The sequence below is a fragment of the Onychostruthus taczanowskii genome, unplaced genomic scaffold, assembly GCF_017590055.1.
Source record: "Onychostruthus taczanowskii isolate IOZ18803 unplaced genomic scaffold, ASM1759005v1 scaffold66, whole genome shotgun sequence".
In the NCBI taxonomy this organism is placed as follows: domain Eukaryota; kingdom Metazoa; phylum Chordata; class Aves; order Passeriformes; family Passeridae; genus Onychostruthus; species Onychostruthus taczanowskii.
The window spans coordinates 2,576,215-2,601,167 of record NW_024504344.1 but is presented as its reverse complement, the minus strand read 5'-3'; the positions used below and the strand labels follow the sequence as shown (position 1 = coordinate 2,601,167).

The 24,953-nt window shown below is 38.1% G+C and overlaps 1 protein-coding gene across 3 annotated transcripts in view; it reads left to right on the top strand.

The window, feature by feature from the left end:
• Positions 1–24,953, top strand: part of TRAPPC9 (trafficking protein particle complex subunit 9) — a 431,865-nt gene that overhangs the window by 58,256 nt on the left and 348,656 nt on the right. For all 3 annotated transcript variants that reach the window (XM_041420836.1, XM_041420834.1, XM_041420837.1), the window contains one exon: positions 9,346–9,470. In XM_041420836.1, the coding sequence (XP_041276770.1) occupies positions 9,346–9,470 (125 nt within the window). The remainder of the gene's footprint in view (positions 1–9,345; positions 9,471–24,953) is intronic.

Genomic DNA, 24,953 nt, shown 5'->3' with positions numbered 1-24,953 from the left:
GATTGCAGAATTCTGAATAATTGCTGAGTGCAGTTTTTCCTAAAGTGACAGACTGAAATTCAAGGCAGAATTCCCCTAATATTTGTACTGCAGAGAAAGTGCAGTGTGTTTAAACTTATTTTGAATAAAAGGAAGCCGCAGTGTTTGCTTCTATTAGAATTATTTGGAATTACAAGTACCAGATACTTGTAATAAGGATTTCCTTTTTATAATAAAAACACAGTCTTTCTGGAGTAATTACTCTACTCTGTATTTTTTCGTTTGTCTGATATGTTTGCACTGATTAAATTACCTTGATAAAACAAGATATTCCTGTATTAAAAACTCTCTGTTATTTGGATTTTTTCCCAGGATCCACTTGCAATATGCATTACCTTTGTAAGTAATCTTTCAGTACAGAAGAATACAACAAAATTACATGCAGAGCTTATTCAGGTTGAGTAGGAATAATTTCTGTGAGTTACCTTCCAAATGCATTTAGATAAAAATTATAGTAGTTGTTAGTAATGATTGAAAGATTTTGGTTTTGAAATCTCCCTAATGTAAAATATAAAGATACTTTAAAAATATTTTACAGCTTTACTGCACAAACCCTACAATGCTGCTACACTGCAGTTCAGTTTAGAGCTTGCTGAAAATGCTGATAGCGAAGGAAGAGCACACCCTGACATTGTGAAAACATGGGTGCCAAGGAATTGAGACTTTTGAGAAATTCCACTTGATAGCAAGTGAGATTTCATAGTAGATATGTATATATAGATATATGTGCACATATATATATATGGAAAAATTCCTTCATTTGCCCAGTGTCCAAAAAGCTCTGAAGCTGCACTTGTCTAGGAGCTTTTCTGATGAAATAACATAAACCCCAAGTATTCTGTAGGTGGTGAAGATAACATACTTCATGGTATGGACACTGAACACTTGTGGAATTTGGGATTTGGATTCTGGCCTCTGTTTACCTGTATCCAGCTCTTATGGGACTACAGATGAACAAAATCTTTGAACACTATTTTCACCCTACTGCTACCTCCTGCTTCTCTGAAAGGTTGTGCAGCTGAAGCAATTCAACCTTTCCTCATTTAGTGATGATAAAGGAGTAGGATCCATTACTGCTTTGTTGGAACTTTGGTATCTGTGGGTGGTGTGTACTCTCTGTCCTTTGAAAGTGTTTTTAGGAAGGCTAAGTATATTGAAAATTTAGTTGGTACTTTATTTTTTATGTATTACTTTTAACTTTACAAATGCTAAACTTTGCAGAGGAGGTCAGAGCCTGATGGGAAGAACAGTAAAGAGCTAGAAAAAATCAATGGCAACTATGACATGACTTTTAATCATAGGGTACTGTGGTACCTTTTTGTTTTGAAGACCAATCACATTTACAATGGTGATCAAAATATTTTTGTCTCTTAAAAGCAATGTCTTTAGTAGGGCAATTTTTACTTCCATGTCTTTTCATTTGCTGCTGGAATTGTTTCCTTTTGCACTGTTTGTAATCAGGGCATGGTGCAGAAGGGATAAATTACTGATGTTTTTGATGATGCACATTTATCCAATTGGAAAGTAAACCAAGCTATCAATCTGGATTGCTGAGGTGTGTTGATGGTGTGCTGCCTCACAGAGAAAAATGCTGGGTGCTTTTGCAGATTAAAGGAAGCAGAACCACGAGTGGCTGTACAGGATCAGCTCAGTGACCATCCAGCTGATGTGACCATCCTGACTGTGACAGTGGCTAAGAGCAGATTCCAGTGGGACAATACAGGAAAAATTATGCACATACTACTGTTTTCCTCTAGGTCTCTAACTGTTGTTACCTTAGGAGCTTCCAGGGCTGTATGTGGTTTCTCTGGTTCTAGGCACTTTCACTCATCATTAGTGGGTTTCTCCTTCCTAAAATTCTTCATTCTTCCTGTCAGCACTTCAGAACATGCTGTGGCAAGAAGAGTCACAGCTAAATTACTTTTTAGCAGCTTTGCACTTAGTGGGGGCCTTGTGTTCCCAGGTTTTTTAATTGCATGAGAGAGGTAACAGGACATCTAACCATGGTTCCTGCAGTGATTTGATGCATTTTCCCAGGGTATTGTCACAGCAGACTGGGGGTTTCTAACTGTTGAGGGCTTAGTTGTCCCTGTTGTGGGAACTGCTCCACATGTCAGCCTTGTCCCTTTTGAACTCTCAGTTCTGTCTGTTTGAGGGAGGCTGTACACACTATTTGAAAGCTGATTTATGTGTTTATGTGATGACCTAATGGTGCTCTTTATTTTGTTTTATATGACTTTCCTTACAATTGTGGGGTAATGCACAATTTATCATTTGTTTCTTTGACTGCTGCTGAACATTGATTTGGGAGATGCATGAATGTGTGAACCACAACTCCAGGATCTTGCTTCTCAATAGAAATTATATCCTGAGAGCCTCTTACTGCATGTATAAGTTCAGGATTCTTTCCCCCCATTTATTTATGCTGAATTTTCACATCTTATTGGGTGTTGGTCTTTTCTCCTGGGTAACAAAAGACAAGATGAGAGGAAATGGGTTCAGGGGATGTTTAGATTGGATGTAAGGAAATATTTCTTCACTGAAATGGTTGGAAAACCTTGGAACAGGCTGCCCTGTTCACCAGCCCTGGAATCACCAGCCCTGAAAGTGTTCCAAAAAAATGTGTGGATGTGGCACTTGGGGGACATGGTTTAGTGGTGAACATTATGTTGGTGCTGGGCTGAGAGTTGAACAAGGATGATCTTGGAGGTTTTTTTCAACCTTAACAATTCTGTGATTCCATGTCTTAAAGCCAGTTGACCAAGATTTGGGAGATCCATGCAGGGAGATCCATGTTTGCTACAAATCTTAGTGAAATTTTGGCTCTCTTGTCCCTCAGCTGGATGGTTCAGGGTTCCTCCTCCGGCTGAGAAGGTCAGCATGGGCATTTAATTTGATTCTGAGGTTGTTATACTGGGTGAGGCAGGGGGAAGCCCTTGATCTTCTTGGTACAGCCAGGTGCAAGGAGCTGAAGCAGTGAGATCTCTATCACCTGTTAAGGTGACTAAAAATGTCAACAGGATACTCACATTATGAGCATAATGAATTCCCCTTTCCAGCTATTATACTGCAGTTTCTGCAATTCAGCATTTCCCTGACAGTAAAAATGGGGTGAGAGCAATAGCTGCTCTTTCTGGACTGTATTGGACACGGTGACTCGTTTGAGGCTTTTAAAAAAGCTCCTGCTACATGGGGACAGTGTTTTGTAAAGTTAATGAATTAATTTGCAATGAGTACTTCATTATGTGGAATGTTAATGTTCATTTATTCCCTGCATAGGGAACCTAAAGACATGTGTGAGAATATTTAAATTCATAAACTCATCAAAGGAACTAATTAATTACACATTGAGAGAGAAGCAAATCTGTGTCTTAAGTCTCTCCTTCCCTTCTTTGGTGCCTGGAGAGGCTGCCTAGAACAGAGGCTAGGCAGTGTTAAAGGAATAAAGCAGGGATTTATTAAAAAGGCCTTCAAAGGACACACCTTGGGCAGTGCAAGAGCCTGGCCATGGCTCCACCCAAGATGGACCCTGAGTCATGAGTTTTCACACTTTTATAAGTTTTGGTCCATTTACATATTGGGTTAATTGTCCAATTATGGCTGCAGGTTATGACGTCCCATCCTCCCAGTTTGCTCCCCCCAATTCTCTGTTGTTTGCACTTTTTGGGCCTGAAGTTGCAGTGGTGTCCTTGGTTCTCGGGCTGGAAAAGGATTGTTTTGGCTGACTAAATTGTGAAGAGAACTTGTTAATGCTTTATATGAAGTTCAGAGTTATAAGCTAATGCAGTACAGAATCTGGAAAATATGAAAGCTGAAGCTTAAGGCATCACTCTAGGGGGAAAAATCTTGCAGAGCAATAATAGCAATTTTCTAGGAGCACTAATCTTGAATATTTTTTAACATTAGTGTGCAAGACCAGTGTATTTTTCATACTCCCTTTGTTGTTTTCCTGCTTTAATGGCCAGATTTTATCTACTTTAAAATGTCCCTGCACTTACACAGTGTACAGACAAAGCCTTTTTTTTTTTTTTTTTTAATGATACCTGGTTTGGAATTTAAATGTTCTCTTGACAGTTCTTCCAAGAAACTAAGTAGCCTAGAGGACTCTATTAGGATAATGGTATCACTGATGATGATGATGGGGTCCTCAGAGATGTTGCATTATTATAATTTCCATGTTATTCTGCTTGGTAGCCTTTATAACATTTAATTGTTCTGAGTATTCTTTTGAAGTGACTTCATTTCTATGAAGTGTTTTTTTTTTTTCCTTTACAGTTTGAAGATGCCAGTTTGGTTGTGCTGTTAAAATGAGTAAATGAGAGGTTTTTTTCTCTTGTGTTCTATGTTTTTTTTTTTTTTTAATACAGATGCTTCTGTGTCCTCCATAAATTCATCACTGTGTAACTTGAAAAAATATTCTTAATTTTTTTGAGAACTATAGAATTCTTACTGAATTCCAGCTTTAGTACTTATGGAAGATAAGGTGCCCTCTTTCTCTTCTCTTCTCTTCTCTTCTCTTCTCTTCTCTTCTCTTCTCTTCTCTTCTCTTCTCTCTGCACTTGAAACCAGATAAATCATCTTGTCTCATGATTTGAGTAATGTAGGGTGGGATTTTTTAAACAATGTATGTTAGTACCATAGTACTCTAGCCACTACACAAATATTCAGAGAGCTGGTGTATCTTTACAATGTAAATAACTAAGATAGACAGGAGGCAAACAGCAATAAATTGATTATTGGCACATACAGGCCAATAAACCTGCCCTCTTTTTATGCTGTTCCTTTGCTGAGGCACTTTATTTTAGCATCTAATGTAATCTGCATACATAATCTGAATATTATGAACTTCTTTACACTTCAGTTGTTCTCTTTCATTGCATTCACCCTTATTGTAAATTTATCTTCCAATTTTGGTTCAGTTCAACAACCTCAGGACATAAATCCTTATTTACAGCGCATTTGTTGTTGTTAATTATTGTCTTCAAAGGTAATGGGGTTTCAAAGAAGACCTTAAGTCTGTTTCATGTTGGCTGTGCCCTGCTCCTGCGAGCCACAGAGCTGCTGCATTCCCAGGAGCTTTGCCTGGAGTGCTGCTGCCTGGGGTCCCTCCTCTGATGGTCCTGAGCACATTTTTGAGGGAGGGAAGGAGCTGCATCTCAGTGCCCACCTGAGGTGTGAAGGGTGGATTATATTGCCTCAAACTCTGTGTGTTCTGGTGTTATTCTGCTCTTTGTTGCTGCGCACAGCAAGTTTCTGGAATTTTGCACACATCATGAGAATACAGTTCTCTTTTTCTAGGGGGAAAAAAAAAGAAAAGGCATTGAAGTTCAGCAAGTAGAGTCTCCTGTCTCGAGTTTTTTTTTTTTTCTGTTTTTCTGCATGTTTAAAGTACTTCAAAGCTGTTGCAGTGTTCTTATGAGATGTTGCCTACCAAGAAATTTTTGTTTTGAGATTTCAATCAGGCAAGAATTGACAAAATAAACAAATGGGTTGAGGTGGCATTTAGTTTTCATATGTTATGATCAAGCTGTGTACTTTCCAATGATTCTGTGACATAGTGTCATAGAATAGTTTGGATTGGAAGGGACCTTCAAGATCACCTCATTCCACCTCCCTGCCATGGGCAGGACACCTTCCACTATCCCAGGTTGCTCCAAGCCCTTGCCAACCTGGTCTGAAGAGTTCCAGGGATGGGGCATCCACATATTCTCTGGGCAACCTGTGCCAGGGCCTCATCATGCTCTGGATAAAGAATTTCTCCTTGTCAGTTCGATGCCACCCCCCCTTGTCTTTTCACTCCATGGCCTTGCAAAAAGTTCCTCTCCAGCTCTCTTGGATCCGTTTTAGGTCCTGGAAAGGGCTCTGAGTTTTCTATGGAGCCTTCTCTTCTCCAGGCTGCACAGCTCCAGCTCTCCCAGCCTGTCTTCAGAGCAGAGACATCCCAGCCCTTTGAGCATCTTTGATGCCTCCTTTGGAATTGGTCCAGCAGCTCGACATCCTTTCAATGCTGGGAGCGCCAGAGCTGGACAAAACACTCTGGGGGGGAATCTCCCCAGAGCAGAGCAGAGCAGAGCAGAGGGGCAGAATCCCCCCAGAAACATCCCTGGGCTGCAGGAAGGGATCCTGCTCCAGGCCAGCAGCCCCTCCTCCCTCCGTGGAATCACCAGGGTGGCAATGGAGCCTCCATCCATGGAGGTGTTTCAGGACAGACTGGACATGACACTCGGGCTCTGGGCTGATGGACGTGGTGATGTCCGGTCCCAGGCTGGACCTGGTGATCTCTGAGGCCTTTTCTGACCTGAATGATTCTGGGATTCTTCTTCCTCCTGCCCCTCCTGGGGTCCCAGTGCTGCTGTTCAGGAAGCTGCAGGAAGCAGGTCTGAGCTGCTGTTGGATTGTATGAAATTCTGCTGGAAAGAAGCAGCACTTCAGCCTAAAATTTTCCACTGTTTCCATTTTGTGCGACATGGAATTCCCTGGACACTGCCTCAGAATGCCAGCCTCTGTGGTGGCACTTAAAACACAGTTTTAAAGTGTTTCCTTGCTGTGGAGTTTGAGACCTCCATAGCTGTGATGTACCTGTTGAAAGTGGATCCATTTTTGTCCCCTGGGTCAGGCCAGTGATCCTTGCCCAGGACAGTGTGACGAGCCAGGAGCTGTCCCGTGCCACCTCTTCCTTCTGTGCTTTCTGCATTGTAAATCCACACGTTTAACTCCCTGAATGCACTTCCCTCATTCAAGTAAGAAATTTTGTGGGATTCTTCTGTGCTGTGTGCTGGGAAAGTGGCTAATGAAGTTAAATTGACAATTTACTTAAATTTTGATAGGAGAGAGGAAATGCTGGTAAGAGATTGTGCTCTGTTGTGACAGCAGTGACTGGGATATTGGAAAGGCAAGCTGTGTTTTTGCAGTTACCATGGGAAAAGTGTTGGTCATATGCTGTTACCATGGAAATATTCAGTGTGGATTGTTGAAATTAGGAAAATTTCTGGACAGAGTAGAAAGATAATTATACTTTTTATAGTGTAAGGCTGCTCAGGATGTTTGACAATAGGGATTGACAAAAGAAAACTCCAGTGGATCGAGCATCTTCATCTCTCCAAACTTCATGAGAGAAAGTAAAATGTATGAAATCTCAAAAAATATAAGTATCAATAATGTAAAACTTTTGGAGAACTGCTTCATTGGTGCTCAATGTTTTCTCCTGTCATCATTAAGTTCATCAGCCTACCAGGGTTTTTAACAGGATTTCCACCATTCTATTTAATGTATTGCAGGGGATCTGGGCAAGGTGTTTTCCCCCATTGCTGCCTGATCAAAGAACAGAAGAAATAAAATAATTTTTAAAAATAGTTGTTTGTGGTAGAAAATTATTTTTTTGTCCTCTGGCAGAGAAGTTGCCTTGAGCAGTCCAGGCTGTGAAGGGCTGAGTCATTTGCAGCATAACAAAGTGCCTGGCATTGTCTCTGTGAGAGTGCTACAGACTTGAGACAGAAAGTTCAACCACTGCCAAGTTACCTTGGACTTCCCTTTCATCCTGATGTCTCCTTTGCTAGAAAACCTCCTTTTTCAGGTACAAATTAGAGAGTCAAAAATGTCTTCTTTCCAGAGAAAATGTTTTAACTATTGTTTTCTCTTCCCCCCCACTGTAGAAATTAAAAATAAAATGGGATTTTAAAGGATAAAATAATTAAGAAAGGCATTAGTTGTATCTCTGTGATGTTGTTTTAGGTATTATCTATTCTTCTCTCAAAGAAGTAAAGCTCATGCCATATAAAAAGTGGAAAATCTGACTAATGCCATGCAGGTTTTCATACTTGGTTCTTTTCATGTTTTAATTTGCAATTTTATGCACCAGTCAGTGTCAGTTTTTGTTCTAAATATAGAACTAGTGAAAAATCATTCATCAGTTGGAGAAGAATGTTTTTCCTCAATTAAAACTTCTAATTTTCATTTTGAAAGAGCATCTTTCAAAGCCTGTGATCAAATGTAGTTCTGTATTTATTTCTGTATTTTGTCTTTTTCATGGTCCTGCTGCACTGCACGGGCAGGGTGCTCTCACCTCCTGTCCTGCTCTCCCCAGGAACTGATAGAACAGGATATTTATTCAGTGCTAAGGTGCATTTTAGAATTACTTAGTGAAGGAAATTCAAGTAAGGGAATATGGGAATACTCCCTTTGTTTTCTCATTTGGATACCTGTGAAGTTTAATGAAACAAAACCCCTTTCATGTTCCATCTTATTCTTAGGGTTTCTTCTTTTGAGGAATGTATCCTCAACATGTCCAGATTTCATAGGAGCAATTTAGGAAATATGTTTGGATTTTGTGTCACAATTTGGTGGTTCCTGTGTGTTCAGCTGTATGTCTCTGCTGCTGTACATGAGATTTTGCTTGTATTTAGTTGGTGTTTGTGGGTTGCAGTTGCTCTGCACAGCATCAAGGAACAAAGTCTTTCTCTTCTTGGGATGTAAATCTAAATAATAACAAATAGTGAATCTAGTTTTACTGTTTGTTAAAACTTCCTTATTTTAAATCTCTTGTTCTTCTAATTCTTTTGATTCAGCAGTAATTTTCAAACATTTTAAGTTTGTGCTTAGAGTTTTTGGGTTGAGGACCCCAAATATGCTGCAGTGCATTTATTTACCTTCAAGTTACACCTTGTTGGCACTAACAGAAACTGTTGTTGTGTTGTATCTTTGTCACCTTTAGTACCCAGACTAAGAATAAGCACCAAACTGGGAACATTCCTCTCAGTGTATTTTTAAGCTTTTTTGTTGACCCTTACAATGGAAACCTTAAGTTTCCATTCTGCCTCCTTTATAATTGAGAACTATTTTATCTATTTTTGCATTAGTAGATGTACAAAACATGACATCTCTATTTTCTGTCATTTTCCACAATATATACTTTAAAAAGAAATCCTTGTACTATAAATTAATTTAAGGGTCCTAAGGAGCTGATAGGATCACACTGTCATGGAAAACCTTGATTTTTATTTTAATACTGTAAATGCTAAAATTCATTTTATATTATTAACTCTGACATCTCTGTTGTGATGTTTCAAATGCAGTTTCCCTCTGTCCCTGCGATATTCACCAAGTTTTTGGTGTGTTCAAGTTTAATTATTTTTGGTGTTCTGGGAGAAACAGCCAAATAATCTTTGTCTTTTGTTTTGTCTTTTTGTGTAAAAGGTTAATATCACTTTTTGTGTCTTTCCTCCCCCCTCTTTGATAATAAGATATAAATTGATTGGAACAAAACATAGCATTAGACAAGAAAGTAATTCTCTTTGTTCTGTTTTCCAGATGGAATCAGTGTCAGTGGACTCCCACTCTCCAGTCCTTTCAGGCAGGTTGTCAAACCAAGAGTGGAGACCAAGCCTCTGAATCCCCAAGAAAGCAGCAAAGTTGGTGATTTCAGTCACGTCAAGGTAGGGAAATGACATCAAAATAAGTAAAACCCATGTTTTTTTAGTTGTGCTGTGCTGCGGTTTGTTGTATGATTAAAAAACAAAGGTTTCCTTGTCTCATAAATATTTCCCTTTGGTTTTCTTTAGCACAGCTTGATGTTCTGTGTTTGGATTGTTATATTAGAGGCAACAAACAAAAAAGGTGAAGAAAGATCAGGCTAAGAGTGGAAATTGCAGAGCTGGCTGTCCCTGTGGTGTACGGGAGGAGCTGTCAGCTCACCTCATGGCGCTTTCTCCTGCTATTTACTCTGTAGGAAGGTGCTTCTCTGTGAATTCTTGGCTTTCTGGCAGTGAGTTTTTTTTAGTGATGTTCGTACAAGTAATAAAACAGAATAGTTAAGAGAGACAAAGCAAAAGTAAAGAAAAGTAGCAGGGTGGAAGAAGAATTGTGTAGGTGGAAGAAGAGCTGTGTAGATGGAAGCTGCACTGGGCTTATCAAGAGTGCCCTGGCCTAAGCTGCTCTTTGCTTTTCGGTGGCAGATCTTACCTGTTGAAAGTGTAAGGTTTTGTTTAGAGCATAAAATAAATGTAGCTTTATAATGACCAGATTTGAAGAAGATATAATGTGAGATGAAAATAAGAAAGATTGTAAATAGTGAACTGCAGCACTTCATTGATCTCTTCCCAGCTTTTGGTGAATGTTGTGTGCAGTATTTGACACATTCCCTGCACAGATCTGTGTTCTGCATCAGCTCATCCTGTCAGGAATTAGAGTGAGTGTTGTAGGTGGCAAAATTTGGCTTCACGTGTGTTTGAGAAGCAAACACAGGCTCTGCTTTTCTCAGTGGCTTGCTGTGAATTTGCTTCCTTCACAGTGAGAATATTCACAATTCGATCTGAGCAGTAAACAGGTGAAACTGTTAATTTGTAAGTGTGTTTCTTTTGGACCATTAGCACTGCTAATTCATCATCAATTGATTCTGCAGCACAGAAAACATGACTGCAGCATAGGAAAGGTCTTAGCAAAATTACTAAAGCTTTTGTGTTTTATGGCATAGTAAGGTGTTTCCCAATTGTTTATAAATATAAATGAGCATGATTGAGGAAAAAATTGCTATTTAAGTGAATAAAATGTCCAGCATTAATTTTGAAGTTCAGAGCTTTGTGTAGAACGTGTGACTTATGGACATTTCTCAGTGACGGCGGCAATGGGAGTGTTATTTCAAGATAGGACTAAAAAATCTAGAAATGCAGAACTTTGCACCAAGTACACAAAGAAAAAAGCATTTTTGTGCACTTTCTGCTTGTCAATCAGTTGTCCTGGCAACCAAGAAGTTGCAGGTTCTCAATGATCTGTGTGATAGTATTAGAAGGTTGTTGGAGGGCTGTAAAGCAGAAACTTGGTTTTTAACATATGTAGCAAAACTTGATGGGAAGGCACATGCTGGGTCCTGTTGCCAGGTTTATGGAATGAATTTTGTTTTAATTGGTATTTTGTGATGGAAGAACCATTCAGATGTTCAAAACTATGTTGAGTAGAGAATACACATTCCAACAGCATCAAAGGGTTCTTTGCTGAGTAACATCTCTGTGTCCTGAGCCTGATGAGCATCACTGCTGTACAGCACCTGTAGCATGCCTGGAGTTAGTCCCAATTAAACTACTATAAACCAATAATTGGATCTGCTTGGATTAAAAATGCCTATGGAGCTCAAAAGTATTTAGAACTATGCTAAAATTTTTTTTTATTCACTGGGCTATGCACATAATTAAGTCGATATGTACATGGACTGACATAGTGGGTAGTGGTTAAATGACCAGAAAAAATGACCTGTTACAACTGAGGAGATATATTTGCTTCTTTAGGCAGTCATTCTGTGATAATGTCGATTTCTGCTTGTGCTTCTGTTTTAATACTGTTCATTAGTAGGAAGCAGCATAGGAACCACCAATAGCTTAAAATGAAAGCCAGATAATTTCCAAACCACAGATACAGGGAGTTATTGTAAACAATCCAGTCAATTAAGGATTCATAGATATAATTAGAATGTGCTGTGGTCCAGTTATCTTGGCTGAGTTTTGAGGAATTCGCTGCAGTTTTGGATTGAGTCTCTCTGGATTTGACACTCTCTGGGTGTCTTTGGGTACATGAATTATGTTCATTGTCAAATGCTTTTGCTCAGACATTACTGTCTGAAATGAAACAAGCTGGGATCGGCACACGAGAGAGGATCCAAGGTTCCCTTTGATGCTGAGTCTAAAAATGTTTGATATTTATGAACCTTTTTGAGTTCCCTAGAACCTCCTTAAAAGATCCTTGAGTTTCTCCCTATGGCAGCAGAACAGATCTGTGTTTGTGGGCTGTTTGTCCCTCACAGTGCAGTTTGGGATGAGCTCTGGGTTACATTTGATTTATTGTTGTTCCAATTAGAGTGGTTTGACAAGGACTAATGTAAGAAGCAAGTGGGAGTTTTTAAGTTAAGAAGCAAGATGGATCTTAAACAATTTGTATGTGTGGTGAAAACACACTGCTGTCACTTATTCATGATTTAACAATAGGTATCTGGTGTGAATATTCAGGGGTAGTGGTTATTTTTCAATCCTGCATGCTGTACATAAGCTCATGTTCAAATAAAAGTGAATTTCTGCAAATGAAAGTGAGTGTAAATCAATGCTTCTCGTGTTGCTGATTCTGAAATGTCCTTGTTCAGATATTTATAAGCCTCATGCTTAAACCTTCCCTCCCTACTTGTTTGACTTACAGATTTTGTGCTTCAGTCTTGGGTATTGCAGTTGAGCTTCTCTGCAATCTCTGTTTCCAATTTTGCTGTAGGCTGTGTCCTAATAAACCAGTCACTGGCTTCTGGAAATGACTGTTAGAATGAGCTCATAAATTCAGTGTAGAAATTGCTTTATGACCTCATCATAAAACTTGCTTATACCCTCAAGCTGAATAGAATCTCGGGCTGTAATATTATGTTCAGATACTCTTTTCTGCTGTTCAGTGCTGGGTTGTTGTGCTGAGCCTTGTCTAAACTCCTTGGTTGTTCCAGGGTGCATCTGCATGAAAGGATGAATTACTTTGCTTAGGGTAACTCAGCCTTTCACCATTGCTGTGGCGTGTGAATGTCAGGTTTGAGGCTGAATCTGTGACTTTTTGAGTAACACCGCAGTGTGTTCACATACTCAACTATTCTATGTCTTCATGCAAAAGCTGCAGTGAGAAATGTAACCAGATGCCATAATCTCTCAGCAAACACAGTGTCAGTTTGAACCTGGGGAATTCTGCACTGCTTTTCATGCTTGGAAGCTGAGATTATGTGGTATGGTCTAGTTCTTGTCAGATGGGAGAAACAAACTGGCACTTCAGTCCTTATTCCATATGGACTTGAGCTTTAGGGATCAGTCCAACCCAAATGAAGAGTTGGAGAACTCTTTATCTGGGTGATGAAAACTTTGAAAGCATATTGTAAGTTTTTTAAAACCTTGGTTTAAGCTGTTAAACATTCCCAGTGCTTACTGGCCAGTTGTTTGGCAGACAGGGCTGGTTTATAATTTATAAGGGATTTGGCTGACTTCTTTGTTTGTTTTGAGACTTGTTTGTTCAGGAGAATTTCCCTCTCTATCCTGAATGTGAGCTGTAATTCTGGAGATTCAGCTGCAGAAGCTGGAGAGGTTTTAAGTACTCTCATAAAACTGCTCTGTTCCTGCACTCTCAGTAAATGGTAGGAAGTGTTAAAATACAGTATGTAGAGCTAATTTAATTTAACACACTGTCTTTAATGTATCTTTTCTGATTTACTCAGCAGTGTATTAAGATGAGATGCAAGCCTTAATTGGATTTTTTTCTATTCAGTTCTCAGGCTTTACTCTTCTATGTGAAAGTGTGCTGCTGATAGGGATAAACTTTATATTGTTGATACTTTAAGTTCTAACTCCTTTTACTGAATAAGCCTTATATCTAGTCTAAGTTTAAGCCTTAAACAGAACAAGTGGGTTTTTTTTTTTAATTTTTAAATAATTTTGAGTGCCGCTGAATTTAGAGTAGATGTTAAGTCCATAGAACACAACTGAAATTTACATTTAGTTGATGAAATGTGATTATAGGAATGAGATCTTAGCCACAAATATATAGTCCAGTTTAGATGTTGTACTTCCACACTGTCCTATTTTGGAATTCATTACTATGCTTATAAATTCTGTGGCCCTGAGTTCTGCCTCAGTATTAAACATGTCAAGTTTTATGTTTGTAACTCTTGCTTTCCTAATAACTTTCAAGATGGTAGAAGATAAAAAATAAACAAAGCTCCTTCACTTCCAAATCTGATTTTTATCAAAATAGTACATATCTTATTTTTTATAATTGACAGTTTGTGATGTGCATGCCAGAAGGCCACTCACGTCTCCTGAAGTCTGCTCAGATTGGAGCTGTGATCCATATCAACCTTTGCCAGGTCAGCAAGGTGTTTTTTTCTTGCTTTCCTGGCCAAGATTTGCAGGGTTTTTTTGAGATAAAGTGGATTATAAAAATAGAGTCATTCTGCAAAAACAAGGGAGAAATGGGGTTTTGGCAGTTGGTACCTGTCTGGCAAAATTTGATTACGATCTGGATCTGGATGAGAGCTGGCAATTTTTGAGCAGTCTGGGTCTAAATGCTTTTAGCTTTCCTTCCCTGCCCAGTTGAGCATTGCTTACCTTCCCTGGAGTTCTATAAATAGTTGAGTATTCCACACAATTTCTGCTCTCCACTCCTCTTCCTCTCTTCTTCTGTGAACTGGTCTCTCAAGAAAGGAACAGTCTGTTGTGCCCTAGAGAGGACTGTAATTCAGAATACTAAGAAAATACTTGACTAAATCTATTCTCAAGAGCCAGGGGTGGGAAAAAAACCCCTACTGCCCCTTGGATTTGGATAAATTCAATTCATTTAGCTTGTATTGTATTTTACATTCAATATTATCCCAGTAGTATCTACAATTTCAATGCAATATGTTTTAGAACTTGCTATTTTTCCCATTTTGTTTGACATGAAAGGAGGATTAAAAAATTTATAAAGTACTAGTAGAAAAAAATTGGATGGATTCACTGTCTGCCTGTCAAAAGCACTTTTTTTGGACTTCATTGTCACTCAGAAAACAAGTGCTGATACCCTGCTTATACCCAAACAAATCTCTCATCAGGAGTAGCTGCAGGTGCAATCTCCTGTATAGACCACACTTCATCTCTTTCTTGTCTAAAGATGGACAAAGAGAAATGAAAGTTGACACCAACACAATAAACAGAGCTTATGGGACCAGCTGGAGGTGGTCACATCCATAATGACATTTTGATAAGTCAGGAAAAAATCTCAATACTGACGTTGGCTTTTGTAGGAGGGTGTTGGCTGTATAGATAGTGAGGGGAGAAAAGGAGGGGAAGCTGACTGGGTTAGAATGATGGAGAAATAATAAAGATGGGCTCATGTGAAGACCTGCTGAGCTGGAAACTTGAAGTGGAGGGAAGGAGGTTTGGAACAAACATCTGGAACAGGGTGGTGAAAGTCCAGTCAGCTCTGTAAGAAATTTTAAGAATGAGAAACTGAGATATTTGTGTGAATGCTCTTGCATTAGATGATAAATTTCTTCAAAATGTTCTTCCAGAGGTCAGAGAGCCCCTGCAGCCTGGAGCTCTCAGAATGTGACCTGCTGTGTGCTCCATGGTCAGGTGTCACAAATTCAGAATCCCTTTGGGGTTTTGCACATTATTTTGCACTTGCGAGTTCTTGCATGTTTAGTTTTCCTCTTTTAATGAGAACAGATGATGTAGGTCAGACAGGGTTTGGATCAAAGACCACTCTTTATTTCAGGTGCCTTATTTACTTGATTCTTACCCGTGTACATTTGCAGTGCTTGTGTTGTAGATCCAGACATTTGCTGCTGAAGTTGGTTTCAGCCTCGTGCTGCTTTTTTACTTAAATATTGCTCACCCTGCATATGATCATGTTTGCTTTCAAATGTTTGATGGAACTTTTTTGAAATGCCATGGATTTTATTGATTTAGTAATTTTCTGTGGTCTTTTACCCACAAAACTCAGTGCATTGACAAGTAATGAAGAATAGCTGTACTGCAGGCTGTGATAAACAGTGTGCCGTAGTTTTTTCTCTCCATTTCAGAATAAATAAGTAAATCTGCAGGCAAGTTCAGTTTCTTAACATTTCAAATAACTTTTTTTTTTTTTTTTTTTTTTTTTTTCTGAAATATTTTCAATTCCTCAATCATAGAGGCAGATCATAGTAAGGCTTGGAGTTTTGTTCTGATTTTTGGGCAGCTGGCCAAGGAGATAAAGAGCATCTTCGTAAAAGAAAAGTAGAATCTTTAGACTGTGAATGTTCTGTTTAGCTAGAAGTGGCATTTTTAATAGCTGCCTTCCCCAGGAGTATGAGAAAAAGAATGAAGTTTAGTAATTTATCACTGTGGGGACTCCAGAAGGGTAGGTCAGGTGTTGTAGTTTTGCTCAGAAGAAATGGGAAGTGCAGACTGTGGTGGCTGTGATTGATGCCAAAGCGTTTTTGAAAGGGAACCTCAGAATCTGCTTTACCAACTTTGTATCACTGAGGGAGGTGACTGGGGAATCATCCCAGCAAGCTCCACATTTTCTCTTTATGGGTAAACCAGGTTTAAATGTCCTAGATTGCAAGTTTTTAGGAAGATGGTCTGGAAGAGGAATTGCTTAAGAGAATTTCAATTTATTTAAAGTGTGTTTAAAGCTTTTTAATTTAGTACCAATAATGATGATGTGCTAAATGTATCATTGATCAGTCAGAGGCTGACTGTTTGTTAGGGGAAGCAGGACAAGATTGACTTCAAAATACTGAAATTCCAAGCAATGAAAATTATCTAAAGTTATCAAAAGTTAGAGGAGAGGAAATTCTTTGTAAGACAAAGAGGAAAAAACCTTGAGACTGAAATAAATGCAGCTTTTAATATTGTGTTAGATAAAAGAGATCCAGCTCATATTTTGTTGGTCATTTTGTGAAATTGGTTTCTCCGTGTTGTCATTAAATTGGTGATCCTGCTGTGAATTGCAGTGACTGATGATGTGAGAGAGGGAAAAGCAAGTGATGTAAAAAATGTTACGTGAAGTGGGGAAAGTGTAGGAATTTGAGGGTGTTGATCAAATAGAGTGTCATTTCTTAGATGTTTCTCTATGATTCATTTAGACCTGATTTTCTGTAGGTGTAATCTTAGAGTAAATTAAATTCCTAATGTTCTTGTCTTTAAATGGAATAAAAAGCACGTTCTGTGGTAGTAGAAGATCGAAAGTACTATGAATATTGCATTGGGAAATGGATCCTTTAAACTGGTGCATGTTGTTTTTGTGTGGAGTATTTGCTGCACCACTTAGAGGTGTGTAGTTTGATGATAAATTAGTATAAATATTACTGTTAAGTGACTTGGATGTGCTTCAGCTGTCTGTAGTTATTAAATACAGTGAGCATAATGCATCACACTTTGCAGATTGGTAAGAGTGAAGAACTCAGAATGACTTGCTAATTTTAAACCTGGGGCTCTTAAAACATTATTGGTTTAGCTGAAATAGGTCTGAGAAGAGAGAAAGACAAATGACAAGAAGCAATAAAAATACATATTCTGTAATAATGTAAATCTCTGGAGCAAGGAGACTTCTAGACTGCTTCATGGCAGTAGCTAATGTGTCTAAATTTTATCAAGTTTACTTTCAGCTAGGTTATATCTTCGTATCAAATGTCCAGCAAGGTGAGCAGTCCATTTCAGTAATTTTCTTGAGTGATTACATGAAATTCTACTCATTTTTGGTTAGACACTGTGCAAATGCAAGTAATATATTTGTTACTATTAAATGCAAGTCATAAACAATTATTACTGTTGCTGCCATTTGATGCAACAAGTGAGAGTCCAGAACAAGGAATAAATGACTTGTCCAAGATCACACAAGATGTAGAGTTGGACATATTGTCAAAATAAGCACCAAATGCTCCATCCCAAAAAGAGGGTGAGAAACAGGTGATGCAATCTTATTTCTTAAGAATATGAAAAAAAAATCATCTGAAATCCTGTACTCTTCACTGCTGGAGAAAATCAGCATTAGTATTTCTTTGCCTGGAACCTTGATCCTTTACCAAAAGTCATTTCTGGATCTTGCCCCTTGCATGGTGCTTGTTCCCTATGGGCAGTTGTCTGTGTCTTTCTCTTTCAATTCTTCCATGTTATTCTTCATTTGTTTTTCTACCTCTTGTTGGTCAGTGCAGTGCTGTTGGCAATCCAAATCCTCTCCCTGAGTTTATCTGCTTGCTTGGTAATCACCTGTAGACTATGGGTGCTCCAGGCTAGAATAATGAGAGGAATAGCTAGAAATGGAGAGCAAATGATGTGAATTATAAAAAAAATTTGAATGTTATCCAGATGCTGGGAATCTATTCTTGTAGCCTTGGTAGAAAACTTTCTACTGATCATCCATCTAATCTGATCCTGATAAATTTACCTCTGAGGTTTCAGCAACAAACCAAGAACTCTGAGCTGAAGAAGGCATTTTTGGAAGTTAGCCAATTTTATGGAAATATTTCAGTGGCAGAAAACTTTCTCTGTCCTTACAGCAGTTCCTGTAATGGTGAAATAGCCTTTTAAAAGTGCATTTTACCATTAGCTCTAATTCGTCTTACCTACAATTTCCAGCACTGGATTTTAAAGCAAATAAAGATACCTTTTGCCCTAGGTATCTTTTTGCTCTACTTACTGTAAATGAGATAATGTGGGACCAATTATTTTTAGAATTTTTTTCATAACTTTTGTGTATGACAGAAATGTCAAATTCTGAAGGAAGGAGGACACTGCTTTTCCTTCACTATTATACAGCTCAGTGATGATTGCCCCCAAAGTGCTGGTTTTGCTCTTGAAGCTGTATTTCTGTAAAGTTTTAAAGTTTTATGAATTATAATGAACATTTTTTTAGTGTTTCAGTTTTGAAACTGACCTTTTGGGTTTCCTTTGTGATGGTACTGTCATGCAACTATAATGCATAACTTCACCATGGCAAATTTTCTACCACAAAAGAAGTAGAATAGTTTGAATTGTAACTGTTCTTTGTACTTGGTGTCCAAGTGTGAGTTATGATCTCGAGGTCTGGATGGAATAGATTTGAAATTGTGGGATTCGTTAGATTTTTAACTGAAAAATTAATAAAAGTAAAAGTAATTTTATTATTATGTTCTATACCACTTACTTCAGGGAATATTCCTGGGAGTGATGTTCACATTAAGGGAGGTGAGTTGAAGAAAAGTAAAAGCTGTCCCCAGATCTGAGTAGTTATAACCCTGTATTTTACCAATAACTTTTGAATAGTAACTTTGATTTCTGTGGAGTAAAAATACTCCACTCCCAACAAAACCCAAACAATCCAATCCTCAGATGTTTGTGTAGTGGCAGCTCTGCTCGCCTCACCTCCTTTGTGAAAGCCACTGCTTTGAGAAGTCCCTGATGGAAAAGGCAACACAATGACCCTGTGGAGATTCTCTTTTTTTTACTGTGTACAGGGGACCTTGTTTCCCTCTAAAAATCAGAATTCGTGACATAGCTATGTGCAAAGAGATGTTTTCTGCACTCTGCAGTGCCAGGCTAAGTGCTGCTGAGACGAGTGTTCATTACACCAGGCTCTCCTAGATGCGTGTGTTGAATCTCCTGAAAAACAGGAAGGCATAAATAGGGGTCTTTATATTCCAGGAACAAATACTTAGGGAATACTGGCTGGAAGAGAAAAGGAGGAGGAATTCAGGTCAACTTAATAATTTTGCTTTAAGAAAAAAACAAAAAAACACATTCTGAATTTTGGACAAAATTTATATATGTTTCTCTAATGTCCATTTTCATAATATCCAGCTCGCTCCAGTGAGGAATGTATGGAAAATAATACCAGAAAGACAGCCTGAGAGCAGGAATCTCAAATAGCTCTGCTTGCCCATAACTTCTGATTGCTGCTGTCCAGAGACAGGAGAGAGACCCCAGATCAGTTCTGACACCTGCAGAGTGTCTCCCATGCACAAAGAGCATCAGAAGAGCAAAGTCTGTGCCATTGATTTTCCTCCTCTGGAACACTGACATGTTTCTATCCTTGTCTAGAAATGTCTTTTGTTAATATGATACAATGAGCTCTTTGAAGCTTTTCTGCCTTTTTTTTTTTTTTTGGTTGTTGTTTTTGTCTTTTCTCATTTCCCATAGTATTTTCTACTCACTGTTGCTTTGCCATGTAAAAAATCCTGGCTGTGTTTTTCAGGAATCTTGCCATCTGTTGAGTACCTTGTACCAGCCTAATGTGTGAAAGTCTGTAAGGCTCAGCTCATGCTCTCTTTGCCTCATTTGTTCAGCTCACAGGCTTGCATCTTACTCAGGAAAAAAAATCAAACTTTGACCATCAAGCTTTTTAAGGATATGTAGAACATCAAATGGGGATAGAAGTCTGTCTGTGATTCTGACTTTGGTACATTTTCATTTTGCATCTTAATTTTTACCTTCCTTTCTCAGAGCAACAAAATCTCCCTGTTTCAAAACACTCACAGTGTGTATTAGAAAAGAATTCTTCACTGAAAGAGTTGTTAGGCACTGGAAGGGGCTGCCCAGGGAGTTGGGGGAGTCATCATCCCTGGAAGTGTCAAAAAATAACTGGATGTGGCATTTCGTGGTGCTGTTTAGTGGACATGGTGATATTTGGTCAAGGTTGCACTTGATGATCTTGGATTCATAGTTCTATGATTCTTATCTGGCTCATGTTCCTGCTGAAAAGAACTAAAAAGGAAGAACTTTGTGCAGTTGTCTCAGTGACTGAAGGTTTAATTGCCTAAGAAGAGTTAGAAAGTATTTCTGTGTATCTCAGGAAAGACAGGAAACTGCTTGGCCACTGCTCCGTGTGCTTTCCTAGCAGAGTCTGAATTTTCTAGAAGTGGAACTTGCTTTTGGACACCAAAAACTGCAGGTTCTAGGATTAGGAAAACAATGGAAAATGTCCTTTGTAAACTTGGTCTCTAAGACAAGAAAAACTTTTTTTTTTTTTTTAAAGGAGCTGAAAAAATCAGAATGCAGCAAACAAAGTGAGGAGCTGTCCATCCTTTGTGCTCAAATTGCTAAAATCTGCAGAACAGTGAAACTCTTAATTAAAATTTTGCCAGCCAGGCCAAAGAGCTGGCTTTGGACTAACCTAAAGAAAGAGGCTGGACTGGCTCTGAAGCAGCGTGGAGTTCTGCATCACAGCACAGTTTCTCAGCTTCACTGACATCTTTTATTTCTCCCTCTTTTTCCCCCCCACTTGCTGCATTCCTTTGAAGGAAGGTACGGATTACTTTGATCATTTAGTTCCTGTGTTTTAAAGATGTATTCCTTTACATTTGCCTGGTTACCTGTTTGGAGTTCTCGTGGGTGTTTTATTTTTCTGACCCTTAAAAATAAGCCTTGAATTTCATCTCATCACTCAGGATAAACTGAAATTTTCCATACTTCTCTCTCTGCATCATCAGCTCTCTGGTTTACATTTTCGTGCTGTTTTATAAATTGGGAAAATCTTAAAGAATAGCAGCAGGTTTGAAACAGTGTTTTCCATGTTATACTCTGTGTAGTGCAGTGCATTTCCTTGCAGGTTTGTCTGTGGGTTTTGTTCGGGCTCTGTTTGATTTGAAAGCAATTAAATGAAAAACAGACGCTACAGATTTGGAGTTTCTCTGCAGCATTTAATACTGGAGGAGTAGGTTCAGATCTGGAGTGGCTGCTCTGAAATGATGGAGAAGATCAAATGTGGAGTTTCAGTATTTCAATTTTTAACCTAAATACCAGGTTTAGCTTTTTCTAGGGAATTCTAAATTGAAAGAAATATGGATTGAGTCAAGCCTACTGTTAAAAGAATTTTAATGTGAAGAGATGATAAATATCTGTATGTCTGCTTTTCTGTAATACATTGTTTATATCTAAATACTTCTTTTAAAATTAAGAGACAGTGACCAAAATTGCCAAGACAGGAAGAATAAGAAAGGCTTTTTTGGTGTTGTCACACAAATTTGGCAACAGCTGAGATTTTTCTTCATATTTGAGTCCAGGGCATACACAGCTCCCAATTTGAGTAATGCTTTATCTGTGATGAGGCAAAGATAAACACCTTTTTTGTGAACTAACAGTATCAGGATGAAGTTTTTCATCTCCTCTTTGTATTCAGTTCAGGTCCTCTTTTCCTGTGTGTCTATCCTTGCTTTAGCTGAGTAGCAATCAGTGGGAATAACTAAGGCTGCAAAGAAAATAACAAGAAAAAACTCTGAAATCTGAGTATTCCTTGCCTTTTCCTTTACATTCTAGGATAATGTCCAAGTTCTTTAAGATATTTGTGATTGCTGGTGGTTGGGGTTTTTTTTCCCTCCTGTCTCAGGAATTTCCCTAATTGCCTGCCAGTGCCACTTCTTCAGTTCTTTCTATCAGTTTATGATGATGTAATTTATTACAAATTGCTACCCTGCATCTTTAATGAATATTCAGGGCACAGAGTGAAAACAAATCTATGACCTACCTCCTAGAAGGAATTAAGATTTTTTTTCTACAGCTAGAGGTTTTAAGCAGTAATAGAAACAAAATAATTCAGCTGCAAATAAACAGAAGGGAATTGTCAACGTTCCCCCTTTTGATTGCTCCTCCTTGCTTCCTCCTGAGAAGGTTTTCACTTTTCCTTTACTTTTTCATGTGGGGAGTTAGAAGAAGGAGTGAAGGCTCTGAAACTTCTGTAGTTCTGCATGGCTGCTGAGGCTGCAATGTGAAAATGTCAGCAGTGTCCCCATCCCCGTGGGGGACTCTGCCCTTCCCTGTCACGGGACCTCTTCAAACTGGATCTTGCTGGAATCGTTCTTGGAAATGTAGGGATGCACCTGTTCTGAAATGAATTCAACAGGACATGTCAGTGTTGTGGCAGTCTTGGCAAGTGTTGAATGTGTTATTCCTTATGTCCTACCCAAACTTGTGTGCTATTTGGAAAAAATTCAGCTTAAATTATCACAGCATCCCAGCAACTTCTGGTGGTTTCTTTTTTTCCTTTTCCTTATTTTTTTTCCTTACTGAAATCTGAATCCTCTTTTAAAGAAATCTGATTGAAAGTTAAGTCTTTTATTTAATATGCCACCAAAATTAAATTTCCCCACATTTCCTCACAGAGAATTTAATTTTAAATAGATTTTTATTTTCCATTAATGTATGGTTTAAGATAAAGCTGAGTTAAATAATTAGTGACTGCTAGAGAATGCATGTGTAAATTAACTTATCTTTTTGCTCGTAGCCTATGCATGACTGAGAGTTCATTATATTTGCAAAAAGAAAATCTTATAGGATACTTAAATTCCCTGTGATTTGTAACCTGCCTGTCCTACCACCAACTTGTGATTGATTTTGAAGAGAGACTAGAAAATAAATGACTGTTGGAAATTGAAAAGATTTGTTTCCTACATGGAACTGGACATTATTTAAGATAAGAAGTTGAAGTATAATCTAAGCAGGAATTCCTGATATGAATTTAGTATTTCAAGAATGAAATTTGGACATGGTGCAAATACGATTCCCTCCTATTAATTAAATACCACCAGGTGGATTGTACTGTGAATGGTAAACCTGTGTTATAAATACATGCAAATGTGTCATTTGTGGATTCATTTTCTGTGGAAAGTAGTTCATTTTCATATCCCACATACTGGAGTGTGTATTTTAAATAAAATGGCTTTTGTGTGTGTGTGTGTGTTGGAGGTTTGTACCACAAAATGGTGGGGAAAACTCCATAAATAACAGTGAAGAGAGATCTTCAGCAGACACATTTATGTTTCTATTGAAAGTACTTGATCTGTTGGATCTTGAATACCATAAAAGCAAAAGACTGAAATTACCAGTTTTAAGGCCTTTATGAGTTTCTACATTTCTAAGATTTCAAAAAACTGAAGAATATAATGCACTAACCTAATTTGGGAATATTCAGACTCTATAATATGGAAAAGTGTTCAGAAAGATAATTTTTCTTAGATTCCATTACATAAAATAATTGAAATATCCCCATTTATTTAGTACCCAGGCTAAACCTGTAAGCCCAAGTAGTTTGCACTTAGCGATACCCCTCAGTTACTCAAATTTGTGATATAAACATGCAAAAACAGAGTTTGCTGGAAGAAAACCCCAAAGCAAGCAAAACTTTGTGAGCACACAGGAAAGAGACATGAGTGAGTACAAATGTTTAGGTTTGGAGCAGAGGGATATGGAGCTGCTCATTTTTGAGGAATATTACTGAAAGCTGCCTGGTTACTAAGCTGAGATGGGTGCTTGATGTAGCCTTCACATTCTCCTGTTGTGCCCCTTCTTTTTCTTTTTTTTTTTTCCATATAATTCCATCCTGTATTTCCTGGAAAATTATATACTTTCATTAAATATATGTATCAGTGCTTTTAGTATACCGATCTGTGGCTGTTTTGAGCTGCACAAGCTACAAGTAGCTTGGAACGGCAAGATAAAATTAATTCATTCAGCATTATGAAACAAAATTTAAACTGATTAATGCCAGTTAAGATAGTATGCAAACATGGAGATTTAAAAAAAGAGAACTATAACTTCAGCAATATGAAAAACAATTTTAAACTGAATAATGCCAGTTAAAATTGTATACAAGTAGGTAGATTTAAAAAAAGAAAAATAGAACTTGCTTTTATAAATGAAACGGAAGATATTTCGGTCTTACTTGATTTATATTTAGAAAAAAAATACCGTGACTTTCAGCTACTGCTTTCAGCTGTCATTTTTGTCAGTTCTTAATTTACTTCTTTCCAAACAAGTTTACAAACTTGTTCATTTAAAATGGAAAGTTGACTGCTGCTGTTTCTGTTTAACACATGCTCGAAAATGTGCTACTTTTGAAGATGCTTCTTTAGGTGAAAGCTGAAGTCAAGCATTTGAGCCTGTTTATTTTCAGAAATCTGTTTCAATTGCAACCTGACTGCATCTTCCAGTGTTCCTGTTTGATTTTGACTTAATAATGGAATTAAAACCCGCCACCATTATTTGTTTAAAGGAATGTGGAGCTGTTTTATTTCCGCTGAGTAAGAGAGTGCATGGATGTCTATAAATGTAGAAAGATTCTTCTCACTTTCTCCTGCTAAGTTCTGAAAACCTCAATGAAACCTCACCCTGTTGGAGTTCTGTGAACTGAATTTTTACCCCGAGGTTCTGTGCTGAATGTTTTAATCATGAAAGAGGATGTGATAGGTAGTAGTTGGGATGTCACAGTTGGAATGAAATTTTGTAACTTCCTCTTATCAAGAGGAGATTTCTTGTTACAACAAGCTGTTAATGCCAGGCAGATGAATAGGCTGGTGATGGGCACTTGCTTGGAGTGGTTCTGCTTGAATCGAGTAGGAAAGGCATTTTGAATAGATTTTTCACTTATTATAAAAGTGCACTTTAAGGGTTGACTTTTGTCAACTGTTCTTTCTTGACACAAAT